A 17,457-nucleotide genomic window follows, 5' to 3' on the forward strand; every position below is an offset into this window, starting at 1 on the left:
TAAGGCTGCTTTCTGCAGCTGCTTCTCCTCCTTCAGCCACAGGAAAAGGGCCTGCATCTTTGCTCTTTTGGCAGCAAGGCTGAATACTTCCCGCTTCAGCTCCTTCAGATTCAGAATGTCCCCCATGACTTCTCTGTTCTCCTGGGTTCTATACTCTTCCAGCTTGGCCAGCTGGTCTTCCAGCAGAGAAATCTCTTCCAAACATTCCTTCTCGTGAAGGGCAGCATGTAGCTTGTTCAGTTGCCCCTGTGACTGTGCCAGGGCAGTTACTGTGTGACTGTGCACTGGAACAGATTGCCCAGAGAGGCTGTGGGGTCTCTCTCATAAGAGATATTCAAGAACCATCTGGATGCAATCCTGTGACATCTGCTCTAGGATGACCCTGATTAAGGAGGGAGGCTGGAACAGAGCTGTGGGTCATCTGTTCCAACCTGACCTGTGGTGTGGGGCTGTTCCCCTTGCACTAGGTGCCGTACAACAGCCTGGACCATGGTTCTGCCACTCGGGGATGGGCAGAACACAACCAGAGCCTTACCCAGCCACCACTGTCCACCCTTTATTAAGCACTCATTGCACCCTGCCCAGTACACTTAGGGTCCTTGGAGAACCGCTCTCCACGGCCCAGCTGCTCAGCGCTGCTACGTGGACCCCGAGCCCGTCTCGCCCCGGCAGTTACACTCCAGCTTCTTCTCCGCGATCCTACGGGCAAGAGGTGTGTGTTAGCGGCGTGGCCCCGCTGCGCTTCCCCCAGTTGCCCCGCCGCCGCGGGCCGCACCTACCGAAGGTGTTCGAAGCGCCGCAGCGCTGCCATCCCACCGCCGGGCTGGGCTGGTCGCCGAAGCCGCCGCAGGGCCCGTGCCATGCGCCGCTGGCCCGCGTACCGCCAGACGAGGCGAGCGCGCTCCTCGGGCCGCTCGGCCCCGCCGCTCCGGAACAGGCTCCGCAGCTCTCGTAGCCCCACGCCCTGGAAGATGTTGGCCGAGGCCCGCTTACGGGAGCGGGCTGCGGGCGCCGCCCGTCCCGGAGAGTCGCTCACCACCGAGGCCGGAGTGCCCATGGCCCTGGCCGCTGCGGGCACCGAACAGTCGGCGTCAGGCTCCGATGTCGCCGTCCGGTCCGGTGCGCCTCCCACGGGATCCGGCGCGGATGCCCAGTGAGGAAAGGGGGGCGTCGGGGGAAGGGCGGTCCGGGAAGCCGGGCAGGGGGCCAGCCGCGCAGGCGGGGCCGCCCGGGAACGCGGGAGACGCCCCGGCTCAGGCCGGGGCACGCAAGCCTGGTCCCGCCCTGCCCGGGGCGCTGGCCCCCGCCGTGATCCACTTTCGCTCTGACACCGCCCCGCGCGCACGGGCCCCTCGCACAGACCTGGCGGAGGCGGCTCGGCCTGGTGCCCGCTGAATTCCCGGACCCACTTCGCGCCACCGCGCCGGGGTCCCGCCACAGCCACGGGCCCCATTCATTCCCCTCTGCTGCCGCCCCGCCCCCGGCCCATCCCCGCCCGCCTCCCTCTGCCAAGGCCAATCGGCGCCGAGGGGCGAGGCTGCCCCGCCGCTGAGGAGGCCACGTGGCACAGGTGACGTCACGGGCGGGGCGCGAGGCCTCGCCCCCGGGCGGGGCCGCACCGCGCTCCTCTCGGAGGGGAATCCCGGATGACGTAAGGGGAGCCCCGGCGCGCGCCCCCCGCTGGCCGCCGCACTGGGTCCCGGTGCGCTGTCCTTGGACCCCGCCGTCGGCATCGGCCGCCGTCTCTCACGTCCTCCCGCCGCCCCTCGTTGTGACCCCCTCCGGGGGCAGCAGGACGGGAGGGGCGCGGCGATCCCTGCCCGACGGCGCATCCGCGGCGGTCCTCGGTGTCCGATGGGCTGGCGGGAGGTGCGGCGGGGGCGCGGAGGCGGGGCTGGGAGGAGAGGAGAGAGGCCCCGCGAGGGGAGGACCGCTAAGTGCCAGATGTTTGGCAACGGGTAGGGAGGAAGTCGCTGCCGGGGCCCTGAGTCCCGCCCGAGCCGCGCCGAAGCAGGCAGGGCCGCGCCATGGCCCGCACGGCTCCCCCGACAGTGCCGCCGCCCCCGGGGCCGCCGGCCCGCGGCTCCCTCAGCCTCCATCGCGCCTACCTGCGGAGCCCGCTGGGTCTGCTACGACTGGGGCAGCTGGCTCTGGGCGCTGCCTTCTGGGTGACGGTAGCGGCTCATAAGTACGAGGGGGCGGCCCACTTCGCTCTGTTTGCCGCCGTCCTGGTCTGGCTCCTCACCCTGGCCCTCTTCGGGCTGAGCCTGCTGGGGCGCTGGGAGCTGGTACCCTGGTTGGGCTCCCGCTGGCTCCTCACCAACCTTGTGCACGACCTGGCACTGGGTGTGGGGCTCTACGCAGCTGCCGCTGGCATCATGGGTCACAAGGCCAAGCAGAGGAGCTTTTGCAACCTGCCGGGCTACAGCCAGCACTGCCTGTACAGTGCCTACCTGAGTGCCTCCATCTGTGGGGGCATCACTGCCTGCCTGTACCTCTTCTCCGGCCTCTATTGCCTGTTACGGCGTTGCCAGGACCAGCGAGACATCATCTGAGATCCCACGCCACTTGGCTCCCCTTCTCAGCCGCAGACAGAACACAGCCTGTCTTTGGGATGAAACAACCCTGCCACCCCATCCCCTCCTGGCTGACTGCACTGCAATTCCTCCAGAGACTCCTGCACAGATGGATGGACAGACAGAGGCCTTCACCGAGCACGGCTTCCCCTGCAGCGCACCAAGACAGCATGGACACCCAGCCACTGAACAGTGCTTCTCCCACACCTGGACACACGTAGGCTACTGCACATGGAAGGACCCAAATGGAGAGCCTCTAAGAGGGATACCAATCTTTGGGAGACCCCTAGGACTCAAGCCAAAATCCCCTGCCCCTGGTCTTGCAGATGCTGCATGCTCAGGTGGGTGCTGACTTTTCCCTGGGGTGGACGGGGACTGGCCTTGGGGAGCTGAGCTGGGGGCAGCAGTACCTAGTGCAGTTGGATGGGCATAAACCCCCCTGACCTGCTGGCAGCCCTGCCTTGCCTTTCCAGCTGCCTGCCACCTCCCCAATTCCCTAAGGGAGGCTCTGAACTTGGCTTCCCCAGCCTGGGCCCCTCATTCCATCTGCCTTGGAAACATCCTTCATCTTATTGGAGCCCCAAAGGGCTCAGCGCCTCCCTGCACTTGGGGGTTGTAGAGACACCCAGGTACTGCACAGCCAGATCCAGCATCACCCCAGTCCAGTCTGGAGACTGAGCAGGGCAGCGAGACCTCCACTGCTGCAGAGGGAGGGGAAGGACAAGTGGAGCCGTAACCTGTTCTGTGACCCTGGGCCTCCAGCCCAGGAGTTTGTACAGTCCTGGGAGGGGGCCAGGTGCCCCAGGGGTTGAGGGGAGCCTATCATTGGGTTCTCTCCTCCTGCTGTTCCTGCAGAGAGGTTTGTGGCCCCAAGCCAGCCAGAGCCACTGAACCAGCCCTGGGGACAGGCTACTCCAAAAGGGACAGAAACAGCCTCGCTGATAGTTCTGGAGACCAGCCTGCAGCTCTGCCTGTCTCTGCCACACTTGTTTATCATCCTGGAAAATTTTCATCTCTGGACTCTCTGGGACTGGGCAGTGCCTGAAGACTGTGGTGAGGTGGAGGGGAAGGGTGAACATTGCAGCATGGCAGTGCCAGGCTGTGCTGGCACTCTGGCTGTGGGGGAGCTGGGGCCAGGCATTGTGGGAGCACAACCTGTCTTGGAAAACAGAGAAGGACACTGGTACTGGAGCCAGCCCAACCCTGGATCAGCCTCCACAAGCCACCAGGTGCTCCACAAACCCTGATGAGGCCATGTAGAGTTGACTAGAAAAATGGGCAGCCAGAGACAGAATTTTTTGAGCGGCAGCACACTATGGCTGCCCTGCTTACCCTGCCTGGAGGCAGGTCCTCCCTATTGCTCCTGGGAGGGTCTGCTCCAGTCTCTATGTAGACTCAGATCAGTGAGATGGGTGTCCCCAGCAGCTGGCCACAGCTGCCTGTCGCCTGGGATTCCCTGGCACCTTTTTTGAGGTGAAGAGCAGCAGCCATGATTCCCCTGGGGGCTTGAAGGAGTCTGGGATTGGTACTGGGCCACCACTTTCATCATGATGTGCTGTCCCAGTGGATCATGCTCAGGGGCCCTGCCAAGCCCCAGGCCATGTACCCATTCCCTGGGTAGGACATGCTGTCTGTGCCCTGTGTCAAGGCTGGTCCCTGACACCACCTGCCTCTGCCTTACTCTGGTGCAGCCCTTGGCCCAGGCTGTCCAAAATACCCTTGGTGCTTCTGCCACCACAAGTGCCTTCCCCTGGCTTTCTGCAGCCCTGTCTGTCACCCCAGCTCTATCCTCCTACAGCCTCCTTTCAGGTGCCAATGGATTCACCTTCCAAATAAAGCAATGTTGGCACTCACTGAGTGTCTGGGGCTTTGTACTGGGGCTGGAACCTGCTGGGTATGAGGTCTGAGCTGAGATCACACCCAGCTCTGTAGCCCTGCACCCTGGGACCTCTCTGCTTGGAACCTCTGGCAATGGTCACAAAGTCCTGGGGTGCTCTGGGGTCACAGCCAGGCTCCCTGATGATGAGCCACTGCTCCTAATAGAGAGGCTTAAGCCTCTGCTCTTGGGGACAGGGGTTATCCCTGGCCCTGTTGCCTTTTCAGAGACAGTGCAGAGCCTGATGCTCTCATGGGGCTCCAGACAGAGGAGAGGGAGGCCAAGTGCCTAGGGCTCTTTGGCTATGGGATGTTACTGAGGACAGGATGTAGTTGCATTCCTAAGAGCCTGGTCACTCTGTGCTGAAAGAGCCCTCTGTCCCAGGGCCAGGGCACCACCGGGCAGTCATGTACACACTGACTGGCCCTTGGTGGGTCAGGAGCCAATGGAGGGCTGCCAGCATCTCCCAGGACTGGCTGCAGCTCTGGGACACACTCTTGGGACAGAGTTGAGTCTTGGGCCTGGACCCGCAGCTGGGGTGTCACTGGGGCCCCAGCCTTCTGCCCATGGGACACATGCCCTGTTCATCACAGGCTGCAGGCAGCCGGCAGCGGCATTGTACCCTCATTGTCCAAGAGCCAGCATAAGGTTATAACAAGGTTACAGCTTTCGGCATCGGATGAAGCCCAGGATCCCCAGAGCATCCTGGGAGCCAGCATCCCTGCTCTATTGCAAGCACCTTCTAGGACAGCCTATGGTGCCCGGAGCACTGTGAGCAGAGCTGCCGGGCAGGATAATGCCAGTGCACGCAGGGCTGGGCTGCTTTGGGGACACGGAGGGGCAGTGAATGAGCTGTCAGCCACACTCACTGGGCCTGTGGGGAACTCCTGCTCCCTTCCAGGGACTCTGGGTGTGAGGCTGCTCTCTGGTCTCTCCTCGGGGAGAGGTGGCCCAGCAACCTCATGGGGAACAAACCCACCGTGCCCGACACAGCTGGATGTAGGGCAGGCCAAGACCCAGACTGGAACTGAGCCCTGAACCGTGATTAGACCCAGCCCTGGACTGGGGCTGGACCCAGACTGTGACTGAGCCCTACACCAGAGCAGACACGAATCGGGACCAGCCCCGGACCAGGGCCGACTCCCGTGTCTAGACCGGGCCCACCGAGACTCCTCCTCGAGCCCCAGGCCCAGAACAGCCCGCAGGGCGCAGCACGGAGGCTGGCAGCCAGCGCGGGCAGAGCCGCGGGGCCCGGGAGCGGCGGGGCGGCCCCGAGAGCGGCCCGTTCCGGCCGGGGCGGGGCTCCGGCGGCGCGCCCGGCCCGGCGCTCCCATTGGCCGCGCGCGGGGCTCACGGCGCGCCCCGCCGCGTCACGGGAGCGCGCGGCGGTGTCGGGCCGAGCGCGGCCGGGCCGCTCGGCTCCCGTTCCCGGTCCCGTCATGCAGGCGGTGGAGCGGGACGGGGCGGCAGGCGGCCCCGAAGGGGCGACGGGAGCTGGTGAGGCTCCGCCGGAGCCGTCGCCGCCCAAGGCCGCCGCTGCTTTCGACTTACTGGAGCTGGTGCGGAGCTACCGGCGGCTGGAGCTCTACCTGGAGCCGCTGCGGGACGCTGCCGAGGGTGTCCGCTCCCTCCTCCGGTAGGTGCGGGCTGGGCCGGCATCGAGACCGAGACCGAGACTGTCGCCGGGGTCTCATGTCCCTTGCCTTCCCCCCTCTCGGCAGGTGGCAGCGGCCTGTGTGCTCTCTCCTGGTCTGCCTCGGCCTCAACTTCCTCCTGCTCACCCTCGGCCAAGGTGCGTGTCGTGGCTCAGGGCCGGTCCCCTTCCCGCACCCTCCGGGTTGACGCTGTCCCGCCTTTTGCAGCTGCCTGGTACTCGTTGCTCGCCCTGCTGGTCGCGGTGCCAGCCCTGCTGGGTTACCTGCAAGAGACGTGCCGGGCCCGGCCCTCGGAGCCGGAGCTGGTGCGCAGGAGGTACCACAGCATCCGCAGGGAGGATCTGCGCAAGGTGCAGCTCTCGCGGCAGGAGGCCATCGCCCAGGTCAAGAGCTTGTGAGTCCCTGGGGCCTCCCCAGCGGTGGGACTGGGCGGGCCTCTGCAGCCAAAAAGGCCAATTTGGCTATGTAGCCCGTGTGAATCTGGGGAAGGAGGGTGTGTGTTTGTGGGGGGTTTTTTGTGACTGTCTCATTTGCAGCCTGATCCAGCTGGAGGGATTTCTGAACGGGATGTGCTGCAGCTGTGAGGCAGTGTACCGTGTGCTGTACTGGGAGAACCCCACTGTCTCTTCCCAGTGAGTAGTACGGGGTCAGGCACCCTGTGGTGGGCTCGGTGGGGAGAGGGGCTCAGCCGGGCCTGCGGTGCTGTGTTTGATTTGTTTTGTACTTGGAGAGAGCAGGTGGAACACCAGATGTAGGAAGGAGTTTTATGCTGTTTTGTGAGTTGTTCTGACTTAACCACAGTGTCCTGCTGCTTTCCACAGGTTTTATGGGGCGCTGCTAGGCACTATCTGTGTCCTCTACCTGCTGCCCCTCTGCTGGGTCCTGGCCATCCTCAACAGCACCCTGTTTCTGGGCAACACCCAGTTCTACCAAGGTATGAGGCCTGGCTGGAAGTGCCCTATGTGAGTTGGGTTGGGGAAGGGCCCTCTGAAGCTGGGGATCCTGCCTTGGATCTCTCCCTCACCTGAGCCTACTGTCCCATGTCAGGCTCTTCCACAGACCCTGAACCCCCCTGAAGGCAGTGATGTCCTGGGGTGGTGTCCTGGGGCTCAGTTGTTGGAGGTGAGAGTCTCTCCTGATGTGTGTTGCAGCCCAGGTGCTGTTTTCTTCTCTTTGTGGTGTAGCAAAGCAGGGCCTGTCAATGCAGGCTGTGTGTGAGCCTCTCCACGGCTCTTGATCCCTGACCCTGCTCTTCAGAACTTCAAACACATTCAGTGCCTGTGGCAGTATATGACACAGACCTGAAAACGTGCCATTGGAAGGGAGAGGAGCCCTCTCCTATGGCTTGTGCTGGAGGAGTGTTGGATCTGTCTGAACTGTGACGTTGGCCCCTGCCATTCCCTGTTCTGAGCTGGGGCAGGGGGTGGGGGGATTCCTTTCTGCCCTAACTTTGATATGTGAGCTGCAGGACATCTGATGAGTGAATGATATGTGTCAGTCGTCCCCCCCTGCCCCTCAAGCTCTGGAGATGAGGTCTTGGAACTGGCTTTTGTGTGATGTGGCTGGGAGTGGGGAAATGCCACTCTACTCCAGCTGCATTCCCCTCTTACCCAGTGATAATTGAGCTCAAAGCCTCCATTGAGCAGTGTGTGGGCTCCAAACCCCTCGAGAAGACTCCAGAACCTGCTGAACCCCTGCCACCAGCTGCTGCCCCAGATCGGACCCCCACCCCCACCAGTGCAGAGGTGAGATAGGGGCAGGGCTGGCAGTTGTTGGATGGGAGCTGCAGTGTCAGCCTTTGGGTCTGACCGTGCTTGTGTCCCTCTACACGCAAACTTCTTGCAACTGCTTTGCTGGAGGCCTGTGAGCCATTCCTGAGTTACTGGGATGCTGCTCTCTGCCCTGCGAGCTTGGCTCAGTCCTTTTGCCACATGTAGGGATGTGGTCTGAGGAGGCAGGGGCTCACCTCACCTTCTGACACTTGTGTCATCTGTGAGGCTGCCTGGAGTCAGATCCATTGTCCTGGAACCTGCTCAGAAATGTGGGGGCACCTTTGAACAGAGGTGGGGGAACAGCAGGACTAGATTTGTGAATCTCTTGTAGGATCTTACCCCTGGCAGTGTGGAGGAAGCAGAGGAAGCAGAACCTGATGAAGAGTTCAAAGATGCTATTGAGGTTTGAAGCTGGTCGGGGTGGGGTGGGCTGTGCCTGCAGGGCAGCTGGGGTGGGAAAGGGACAAAGACTTTGTTGGGCAAACTGGGTGCTCAGGGAGAGTGACTGTGCGGCTGGGTGCCTTTGGGTCTGTGTGTACTCACTCTCCTCTCTGTCCCATGCTGCGGGAGAAGGAGAACCAGCTGCTGGTCATGGTGAGTACTGCCATGCCAGCGTGTGGTATCTCCTCCCAGCTGGAGCTTTGCCTGGTTTGCTGGTGGCTTGTAGAAGTAAATGCCAGGTGGAGCACCCTACTAGTTGGGTGGCTGCTCTGGCATGGGCTGCCCTGCAGCCCTCAGTGTGCCCCCAGCCATCCTGCTGTGCTCAGCTGGATCTGCTCTCTGCAGGAGGATGATGAGAGCTCTCAGTGCTCAGCAGATTTTGACCTCAGCCTCCCAGATAATGGTTTTATGAGCAAAAATGAGGTGATCCGCAGCAAGGTGTCACGCCTGACCGAGCGCCTGCGCAAGCGCTACCCCAGCAACAACTTTGGTGAGTTTGGGAGCAGGTGCTTCTTGGGGGAGCTCAGCAGGGTGGGCTCTGTGCTGCTTCCAATGGTGACTCTTAGACTGGGAGTGGAAAGAGTGGTGTGGTACTTGATAGGCTGTGCTGACACCTCCAATGATCTTTTCCACTCCATGGGGAGAATGTTCCCAGAATTCCTGGGAAGGGCAAGGATGGGAAGATGCAGCAATATAATCTCTGAGCTGAGCCTTTGCAAAAGCTATGGCTGCTCTTGTGCCACTTGCAGCCCCAGGCAGCCTGACCTCTGCTCTCTTTTTTCCAGGGAACTGCACGGGCTGTGCTGCCACCTTCTCTGTGCTCAAGAAGAGGGTGAGTCTTCGGCTTCTGCCCCAGCTTGCTGTCTGCACCTGGGGCAGAGGTGTTGCTTATGTCTGGCTTGCCTCAGCTTTCACAGGCAGCTCAGATGTCTGGCCTCGGTCACAGCCCAAATGACCTCAGCTAAATACTGGGTGTTGTCACATGCCTAATGGCATCAGGGATCCCTTGTATTGTGAAGCATTTGTCCCTTTACTCCTTTGGAAGCTGCCTCAGGCCAAACCCATGTGTTATTGTGGGAGGTACCTGCCTCTGTGCCCTGGTTTAGTCCTTTTCCTGTGGCCTTTCTGGTGAAGCAGAGCATGGGTCTGCTAGTGGGAATGACCCTTTGCCTTATCTGAGCCCTGTGTGTGATGCTTGGCACACAGTCTGTGGGCAGTTCTCAGAAGGAGGTATAGACTTTTGACCTCCTTTACTTAGTCCTGGTTTAGTCTGATATGCATCTGGGGCTCATCTCCATCTTTCTCCACAGCGGAGCTGCAGTAACTGTGGGAACAGCTTCTGCTCCAGGTGTTGTTCCTTCAAAGTCCCCAAGGCTGTGATGGGAGCCACGGGTGAGTTGAAAGGTGGAGGGAAGAGCTCCTGCTTCCACCTGTTGTGTCTACCCAGGCATTTGCCCCAGCCCTGGTGGGGAGGGTAGACAGGACGTGCCCAGCACAGGCTGGCTTGGGACAGAGCAGTGATGAATTTACAGCTCTTGAAGCAGTTTTGTGGCTGGGGTCCCTAGCCCATGGTGGGAAGGGGAGATCATCCCTGACATTTGCTTTCCTTTCCAGCCCCGGAGGCTCAGAAGGAGACAGTGTTCGTGTGTGCTCTCTGCAACCAGGTGCTCATCAAGTGATGAAACAGGCCCAGCCAGCTCCTACACCCTGCACTGCCTGAGACCTGGGGCAGCAGGCAGGCACCCCTGCCACTGGGAGCCTGGACTATTTGGATCCCAGCGTGGCATTCCCCTGCCAGAGGATGCTTGCACTTGTGCTCCTCCTGCCAGCGTCAGGCTGAATGGACCAGCCCTCCTTACCATGCACCAGCTGGGTCCCTGTGGTGGAGCACTGCCTGTGGCTGTGCCCCATCCCTGCAGCTGCTCCAAGCCCTGGGTGCTCTCTGGCACTTGCTGTGCCCTGCCACGTGCTTGCCCAGGCCCTTTGGCCTGGCTTAGTGATGGAAGAGCCATCCTTCCTACTCCTGGTCCTGCCCTCACCTCCTGGGTGGGGCAGAACAACCTCAGGGCTCTGTCCCTACCTTTCCCAGCACTGTGCTGTAAGTGACTGTATTTTTGGATCAAGTCAGAGCTCCTCCTGCATCCCTTGGGGTCTAGACTAGCTAGGTTTTTCATCCTAGCTCAGCTGAGATTCTGCTAGTCACTCCTGTGCTCCTCAGCCTCACTGCCTGCAGATTTAGTCTTTCACCCCTGAATTTGGCTGTAGCCCAGAGGAGGAAAGAGAATGGGTTTGGGTTGGGCTGTGTGGTTGGATCTCCAGCGTGAGAAAAGGCAGGAGTTGGTGCTGCTCTGTGCACTTAGTGACTGCTGCTTTCTACTACAGATTAATATATAATTACCTATAGAGAATGACCAATAAATCTCTTGTCCTCAGCTGGCTCTTGTGTCATCCCAGTGAAAGCTGTCCCAGTCCCAGGTCACTCTGACACCTCCGTGGCCTTGGCCCTGCTGTCCTGCAGGTGCCCCTGGAGAGATGGTGTTCCTGTGCTCTCTGTGCTTTACTGGAATTCCCGTCTTCTGTCCTGCTGTAGCCTTGTTTGCCCCCTGCTTGGAGCTGTGTGCAGCTGCCTGTCAGCTGTGCCAGGGCTGGATCCTGCTGGGCTGGAGCCAGGGGGCACCTCAGCTCTGACAGGAGCTACTGAGCTTCCTCTGCCTCCCCAGGCTGCTCCTGCCCCTGCCCTCCCGGGTGGTGGTCCCACCAGCTGCCTGTGTGCACAAGGATGACCTTTCCTTGTGTGAACAGCAAAGCTCGCAGCTATCCCAGGAATGTGACCCTGGCTGCTGTGCAGCTGGGAACAGCCATGGCCTGGGTCCCTGCCAGCCAGCTGCAGCTTCCCCCAAGCCAGGGAATCTGGGGGGCCAGTACCCAGCAGGCTGTGACACCCACCAGTCTGAGAAGTTGCTGGAGCCCAGACCTTGCTGCAGGGTCTACATCCCACCGGTGTGGGAGCTGTGGGGTGGGCAGCCTAACCACTTCTTCACACAGAAATTTGGAGAACAGCTGGACTTGGCGCTTGATGAAGGTGTCTGGCTTGTGCTGGGTGTGCAGGGGACTGGTGTGTAGAGGGCTGAGCAGTTAGGGGGGGCTGTAAGATTGGGGAGGGGACTGTGTAGCACCCCAAGAGCTGTGGGTGTGTTTGTGAGGGTGTCTGCAATGGGATTATTACTGGGCTGTGAGGGGTCAGCTTGCTCAAACAGCTGACAAGGGAGGCAGAGGAGCTGCTTACATTTCTAGAGAAAACATTTGGAGCAATGAGCACTATGGCCATGTATGTCTGAACACTCTCTGGGACGATGCTAACGACATGGAATACAGTGGGCTACAGATAAACTTTGGCTGTGGGAGATGGGGTTTTATTTATGCTTTTTAAGTTTTGCAATAAAATGTCGTAATTGACGGCATTTATTCGTCATATTTATTCCTGTGTTTATTCCTATGGAAAAGTGTTCAGCAGTCAAGCCCTGAACATACCTTCTAATAATGTTTGAATATTTTCCCTCTTTCTTTTTCCCAGTGGCCAGGGAGAGGAGTGCCTGCTCCTGGTGTAAGGCTGGGGCAGGGGCTGGCTGCCCCATGTTCCTAGCTGGCTGTTGGGCAGGGGCACAAGCACCTCTCCCTGCCCAGAGTTGGAGATTTGGGGCCCAGTGGGGCCAAGGCCATGCCCAAAGAGGGTAGAGGGAGAAGAGGTCACCCCAGAGCAGAGCAGGTGCACTCTTGTCAGCCAGAAGAGGGTGGGTGCAGACATTCTGCAGCCTCAATTTCTTTCTTGCCTCAGGAGGCTCTCTGAGGCCAGGCCAGCTCCAAAGAGAAGACAGAGTGTCAGGCAGCCAGGCACTGGGTAAATATCCTGGCAGCCACCTTCGGGCCCCCCTCACCTTTGGGATGGGTGGACACAAGCAGGCACTGGGTAAACATGACTGGGTCCTTCAGGCTGCCCCCTTGCCAGCTGGGGAGTCGAGCTGAGCTAAGGGACAGCCCCTACTGCCATCAAAGGGGCTGGGCTACCCTGGTCCTTGGGCTTTTGGGAGGGTCCTGGCCAGCGCAGGTGGGTGGCCCTAGGACTTTCTAGAGGAGGCTGGAGGTTGTGGCATGGGAGGTCTGGCAGCCAAGCAGGGCTGGCAGGGAGCTGCAGAGACAACTTTCAGACGATACGGCATGGGGAGGACAGGGCTGGAGGCTGCCGGCTCCAGTATCTATGGTACTCAGTGCCAGGCTCCTCACAAGTGCTGTGAGCTCCCAGACCATGGATTTATCCCCTGGGCTGGTGAAAGAAGAAACTTCCCTGGCAAACCACTGCCAAACCCGGCAGTGGGGCTCCAGCAGCAGTGATGGCCCTGTCCCCCCATCCCACTGATCTCAATGTCCCCCCAGGCCCCGTAGAGTGGCTGGACTGCCCAGGTTCAGGCTCTGGGCATGGCACCTGGAGTGGGGCTAGAGCCAGACCCTGAGGTGACCCCGCTCTCTCAGGCTGCCTAACTCAGTGGGCAGGACTGGGACCCCCATCTCATTCTTCATTCTGAGGGAGCCCCAGGGAGCTCTTACCCATGAACCGCAGTGAGTCACACACAGACTTCTCTGAGGTGGAATAATTTACTGTAGTGTTGACGGGCAAGGGGTGTGTGGGCTGGGTCACAGCAGGGGTGTGTGTGAGGGATGCAGCAGGGCTGGTCTGGGGTGCTTGGAGGTGGACCCTACTCACACACTGAGCCTGGTTTGGGGAGTGGGGGAGTCTGGGAAGGGTTTGTGCTGCTCTGGGCACTTGGTCTTGAGGGGGCCAGTCTGTGGGAACAGAGGGCAAGAGGGGCCTGCCTGGGCTGGGTCTCTGTGAAGGTGATAATCCAGGGCTGCATGTGAGCTTCAGGTGAGGGCATGGAATGTTTTAGTGGGCTGGAATAGGGATTGGGGGAGCTGAGGGTTTGCGGCTTATCATGAGGGAGCTGGGCAAAGGACATGGGTGCAGGGTAGGGGTTCCAGGTGTAGCCAAGAGGGCCAAGCAGGGATCCTAAACGAAAGGAAGGGTCTCTGGGCTTCTAGGTGGGGAACCTGGGAGTAGCCAAGGGTCTCCAGTGCAGACCAGGGCTCGCAAGCATCCAGACAAGGTGGGTCCAGACTAAGCTCCTGGGCAGGGGCTGGGGTCCTTGGAGCAGAACAGGGGTTCCAGGGGTGCAGAGCAGGGTTCTCAGGAGGAGACAGGGATCCTGGCTGTGGATCAGGGCTCCCACAAACACAGCAGGGAATCCTGCAGGTGCAGAGCTGGGTTCTGGGGCACAACCAAGGAGCTGAGGTCCTGGGGTGCAGCCAGGGAGGCCAGGGGTGGGATGTTGGGCCAGTGCAGGAGTTCTGGGAAAGGGCAGGGTGGGCAAAACCCTAGTGCTGCCCAGCCCCATAGAGCAGGGGGTGGTAGAGCGGGCAAGGGTAGGAGAACATGAACTTGACTGCAAACTTCATCTCCTTGTTGTGCTTCTGCCAGGGGTAGATGGCCAGGAGGAGCAGGCGGCCGCCCACCTTGCGGCCCATGACCAGGAAGCTGCCACTGAGGCTGTCAAGCTGGGGGCAGGGGCAGGCACCCGCATTCCTCATGTGCAGCACCATCTTCTTGGTGTCCTTGCGCCTCAGCGGGCCCAGTTTCAGCACCTTCTTCTTCTGGGCAGCCACCAGCCTCCGCTCCCCATTCTCCTCCGTCATCTCCTTGATGCGCATCTTCACCACTGTGTGGGGCAGCACACAGTGCTGGGGGTTGGGGGAAGGGAGCACTGCTGGGGTGCTGGGGAGGGGAGGGTCTAGGCCAGGCACCTGTGCAGGGCAGGGTGCAGCCCATCCCTGGGTTGGGTCTCTGGGGAAGTTACGGTGTGGGGGAGAGGTCCAGCAGAAGCCCCCAGTGACCCTCCCAACTGTCCCACTCTGCCCATCCCCACCAACGCTGCCTTCTGTGGTGCACCCATCTCATGCATGAAGGGTCTAAGGGTAGGGCTCAGGGGTCGGCTATGGGGCTGTCCCTATATAACCCCACCCTCTGACCAACTCCCACCCCAGCTGTCAGACCTAGCGGAGGCAGACCCTTATCCAGGGGGACTGGGAAAAAGATCCCAGCACTCACCAAAGTCACTAGAGCACATCTGCTCCATCATGCCATCCGCCTTGTGCTCCATCTCACACTGGGTGCAGATCTTGGACACTGCGGTGAGAAACCAATTACTGTCACAGCTTCCTGCTGTTGGTACTTGTCACTTTGGCCAGCTCCTCGGGAACACTCCTGGGAGAGCCCCAGCAGCTCCTCTGCTCCCTAGGTAGCTGTGCTGGGGTGATGCAGGGAGGCACAGAGCTCCTTGCTGGCCAGGTTCATCCCCCAGGAGGGGAAGAGATATGGGGATATCCTCCCATCAGATGGTGGCACTTTGAAGCATAGGATCAGTAAGGGTAGCCCCAGCCTAAAGGCTGATCCTGACCCTAGGCTCCCTCCTGCCTGAAGGGACAGCCACCCTGCAGCAGCAGTGTGGGGCTGACAGCCGCAGGTGCAGCTCTCTTGCTGCTGACCTGGGACCCAGTGGGTGGAGACGGTCATAGCACGGTCGTTGATCTGCCAGTTATTCCCACCTCATCCCCTCTTGTTCCTTATCCTGTGACAGCTCTGTGTAGGAAGCTGGGAGCCCAGTGCTCCTGGGCAACGAGTGGTGCCCAGAGAAAGCTGATACAGTGCCCACTCCTGCCCTGCTGCAGACAGAGAGTCCTCGGCCAACACCAGTGTGCTGGGCTGTGCTGTGAGGGGTGAAGGGATGGCTGTTCAGGGGCTCCACATGCATTCCCATTACAGTAGCATTCCCACTTACCTGGTGGCGGCGTGGCTTTGCTGTTCCCAAACTGGACGGCAATGCAGAGCTCGTGGTCAGAGGGGAACTTGCCACAGTGCAGCATCTCAGGCCAGGGGAAGCCGTAGGACTCCATGACAGGGGCACAAGAGTCGCGTACCACCTCACAGAGGGAGCGGCAGGGGTACACGGGCCGGTCGAGGCAGACAGGGGCGAAGAGGGAGCAGAGGAACAGCTGGGTGTCGGTGTGGCACTGCTTGGCGAGCAGGGGCACCCAGCTGCCAGCCTGCTGCTTGGCTTCGGCCATGGTCTCGTGCTCCAGCAGGTTGGGCAGCCGCATGCGCTTGTAGCCCACGTCGCGGCAGAGCTGCATGTCGGGCGGGATGTCGAGGCACTGCGGCTCCCGCCCGTAGAACCGCCCGTGGGGCAGGCTCTCGGGCTGCCACCCATAGTAGTCGTAGTGCTGCCCGCCGCCCAGGGACCCTGCCAGCGCCAGCCACAGGGCCAGCAGCGCCGTGCCCCGGGAGCCCCGGGGGCTGCCCGCCCGCGGCATCGCCGCTGCCCGCCTGCCGCTGCCGGCCCGGCTGCCGAGCGGGACGGGAGCGCGGCTCGGCACCCTGCCTGCTCCCTTAGCGCCTCCCACGCTCGCTGCCCTTTCTAAGGAGGCTGGAGACCTCGCCGGCAGCCAATCTGCTCTGCCTGCCGGGCCCCCCGGGGCTGGCCCCCTGCTCCCCCTAGTCTGCCCACACCGCTGCCACCTCCCTCCCTGCCTCCCTGCCCGGCACATGGTGCTCCATGCCCCTCGCCCTCCCAGCGAGACCCCCTGCATGCGCCCCCTCAGCCCTCCCTGGCTCTGTGTGCTCCAATGGTGATGCTTTCTAGAAGGGCTGGCTCGCCTGTCCCATGGCGATGTGTTGTGGCCACAAGTTGCCCCTGTTATTCACCTGTCCTGCTGCCCCCATCCCACCTGGCACCCCAAAGGCATGCTCTGTCCTGGGGCAGGGGACCCTGGTTCCTACCTGTGCCACCCCACTTCCCACTCTTTTCTCCCAAGGCAATATGCTTGGGGTGCTGGGGTTTAAGAAAGAGGACGCCCCAGAAGCTTCATGCCGCAGCCCGGGAGGGCTGCTGCACCCAGGTGCCAGGTGTGCCATCAACAAGGCGATGCCATGGGCATGGGGTCCTTATTCCTCATGGATGGTTCTGCCAGCATGCACCTTGGGCAGTCCATGGTCTGCTGGCACAGGCATAGCTGGGATTACACCTTTCAGCAAAGGACTTGCACCCAGGCCCTGCCAGTGCTCAGGTTGTGGGCAAAGCTAGAGCCCAAGTGATGTGAGGGTCCTGCCTGGATGACATTCCCCCATTCCCTTGGAGATGGGGGGTGCAAGGCTTAAGACTCCATTAGAAACTCATTTGTCTGCAGGGGTTATCTGGGGCACCCCTCTCTTTCCCATGATCGATGCCCCTGCCTGGCCAACCGGCTTCGGGCTGCCGCTGGCCCCTGCCCACCGGATAAGGCAGCTCTGTTAATGGGCGATAGAGCAAACAGTCCAGTGCAGGCAGTGATAGCAGCTGCTCTTTGCCCTGGGCTGGGGGCAGGGACTGTCCCCCCAGCCCTGGTGGGGTCCATCTGCTTTGGGGCAGTGCTGGGAACTTCAGCTGCACAACCTGCCCTTCCCTGTAGCCTGCCCACCCTGGCCATGCCCTCTGTGCTCAGCACCCGTCACTGCATCACCCAGTGATGCTTGCTCCCAGCCTGAGGGTGGGCTGGGCTCATCCCGCCCCAGCCAAGCCCCGGAGATGGCACCATTAATGTGTAACTGCCGGGGAGCCCGATAAGATACAGCAGCCTGTTATCAGGGCTGCCTGGTAGCAGGAGGGAGGGTGATCGAGGCATCAGGCTGTCACGGCAGGAGTAAGATTGTCTGGAGATAAATGCTAATAGAAAATAGCTAATCCGTGATGGATGGGCTTAGGCAGGGTGTAATTGCCATGGGAGCTGGGCTGGGAAGGGGCTGGTGAGGCCTGGGAGCAGAGGCAGAGGGAGGCTGGGTGTGCGGGGTGGAGCTGTCAGCGTGCGGATGCTGAGCACAGTCGCGGGTGTGCCATGTCCCTGGGCTGTTCCCGTGGCACTGCCAGCACTGTCCTGCTCTTGACCATGCACCAGCTCCTAGGTCTCAGCCTGCCCCATTCCACAGCCCGCTCTGGCGTTATTCTACATCCCCAGCTCCTCCCAGGAAGGCCTTTGGGGTGCTGAGCACTCTGTGG

The 17,457-nt window shown here is 61.1% G+C and overlaps 4 protein-coding genes across 5 annotated transcripts; 2 read left to right on the forward strand and 2 right to left on the reverse strand.

The window, feature by feature from the left end:
* Positions 1 to 543: 543 nt before the first annotated feature.
* Positions 544 to 1,495, reverse strand: AVPI1 (arginine vasopressin induced 1). The gene is made up of 2 exons (XM_033065758.1): positions 780 to 1,495; positions 544 to 699 (listed from the first exon to the last, which is right to left on the reverse strand). Exons 1-2 carry the CDS (start codon positions 1,451 to 1,453, stop codon positions 639 to 641), a joined length of 735 nt encoding a protein of 244 aa, XP_032921649.1. The 5' UTR covers positions 1,454 to 1,495; the 3' UTR covers positions 544 to 638.
* A 45-nt stretch (positions 1,496 to 1,540) lies between these two features.
* MARVELD1 (MARVEL domain containing 1) lies at positions 1,541 to 4,429 on the forward strand. The gene has a single exon (XM_033065760.1). It carries the CDS (start codon positions 2,028 to 2,030, stop codon positions 2,553 to 2,555), a length of 528 nt encoding a protein of 175 aa, XP_032921651.1. The 5' UTR covers positions 1,541 to 2,027; the 3' UTR covers positions 2,556 to 4,429.
* A 1,413-nt stretch (positions 4,430 to 5,842) lies between these two features.
* ZFYVE27 (zinc finger FYVE-type containing 27) lies at positions 5,843 to 10,752 on the forward strand. Of its 2 annotated transcripts, XM_033066680.1 has the most exons (12): positions 5,843 to 6,088; positions 6,174 to 6,244; positions 6,315 to 6,501; positions 6,644 to 6,739; positions 6,929 to 7,041; positions 7,722 to 7,852; positions 8,211 to 8,282; positions 8,453 to 8,473; positions 8,666 to 8,810; positions 9,106 to 9,152; positions 9,631 to 9,712; positions 9,935 to 10,752. In XM_033066680.1, the coding sequence occupies exons 1-12, from the start codon at positions 5,892 to 5,894 to the stop codon at positions 9,997 to 9,999; spliced, it is 1,227 nt and encodes a 408-aa protein (XP_032922571.1). In that variant the 5' UTR covers positions 5,843 to 5,891; the 3' UTR covers positions 10,000 to 10,752. The 2 variants fall into 2 exon arrangements, with proteins under 2 accessions (XP_032922571.1, XP_032922572.1); XM_033066681.1 differs by lacking the exon at positions 8,453 to 8,473.
* Positions 10,753 to 12,951: 2,199 nt separating this feature from the next.
* On the reverse strand, positions 12,952 to 15,752 carry SFRP5 (secreted frizzled related protein 5). The gene is made up of 3 exons (XM_033066218.1): positions 15,208 to 15,752; positions 14,478 to 14,555; positions 12,952 to 14,088 (listed from the first exon to the last, which is right to left on the reverse strand). The coding sequence occupies exons 1-3, from the start codon at positions 15,737 to 15,739 to the stop codon at positions 13,748 to 13,750; spliced, it is 951 nt and encodes a 316-aa protein (XP_032922109.1). The 5' UTR covers positions 15,740 to 15,752; the 3' UTR covers positions 12,952 to 13,747.
* Between the last annotated feature and the right edge of the window lie 1,705 nt (positions 15,753 to 17,457).

The sequence above is a fragment of the Catharus ustulatus genome, chromosome 8 (assembly GCF_009819885.2).
Source record: "Catharus ustulatus isolate bCatUst1 chromosome 8, bCatUst1.pri.v2, whole genome shotgun sequence".
Taxonomy (NCBI): domain Eukaryota; kingdom Metazoa; phylum Chordata; class Aves; order Passeriformes; family Turdidae; genus Catharus; species Catharus ustulatus.

Excerpts from the sequence above, each read along its gene's own strand:
- AVPI1 (XM_033065758.1), bottom strand. The coding sequence starts at position 1,453 with ATGGGGCCCGTGGCTGTGGCGGGACCCCGGCGCGGTGGCGCGAAGTGG. Across the intron at positions 700-779 it reads CGGCGCTTCGAACACCTTCG|GATCGCGGAGAAGAAGCTGG; the intron begins GTAGGTGCGGCC and ends TCTTGCCCGTAG.
- MARVELD1 (XM_033065760.1), top strand. The coding sequence starts at position 2,028 with ATGGCCCGCACGGCTCCCCCGACAGTGCCGCCGCCCCCGGGGCCGCCG.
- ZFYVE27 (XM_033066680.1), top strand. The coding sequence starts at position 5,892 with ATGCAGGCGGTGGAGCGGGACGGGGCGGCAGGCGGCCCCGAAGGGGCG. Across the intron at positions 6,502-6,643 it reads ATCGCCCAGGTCAAGAGCTT|CCTGATCCAGCTGGAGGGAT; the intron begins GTGAGTCCCTGG and ends TCTCATTTGCAG. Across the intron at positions 9,713-9,934 it reads GGCTGTGATGGGAGCCACGG|CCCCGGAGGCTCAGAAGGAG; the intron begins GTGAGTTGAAAG and ends TTTCCTTTCCAG.
- SFRP5 (XM_033066218.1), bottom strand. The coding sequence starts at position 15,739 with ATGCCGCGGGCGGGCAGCCCCCGGGGCTCCCGGGGCACGGCGCTGCTG. Across the intron at positions 14,556-15,207 it reads CAAAGCCACGCCGCCACCAG|TGTCCAAGATCTGCACCCAG; the intron begins GTAAGTGGGAAT and ends TTCTCACCGCAG. Across the intron at positions 14,089-14,477 it reads GATGTGCTCTAGTGACTTTG|TGGTGAAGATGCGCATCAAG; the intron begins GTGAGTGCTGGG and ends TGCCCCACACAG.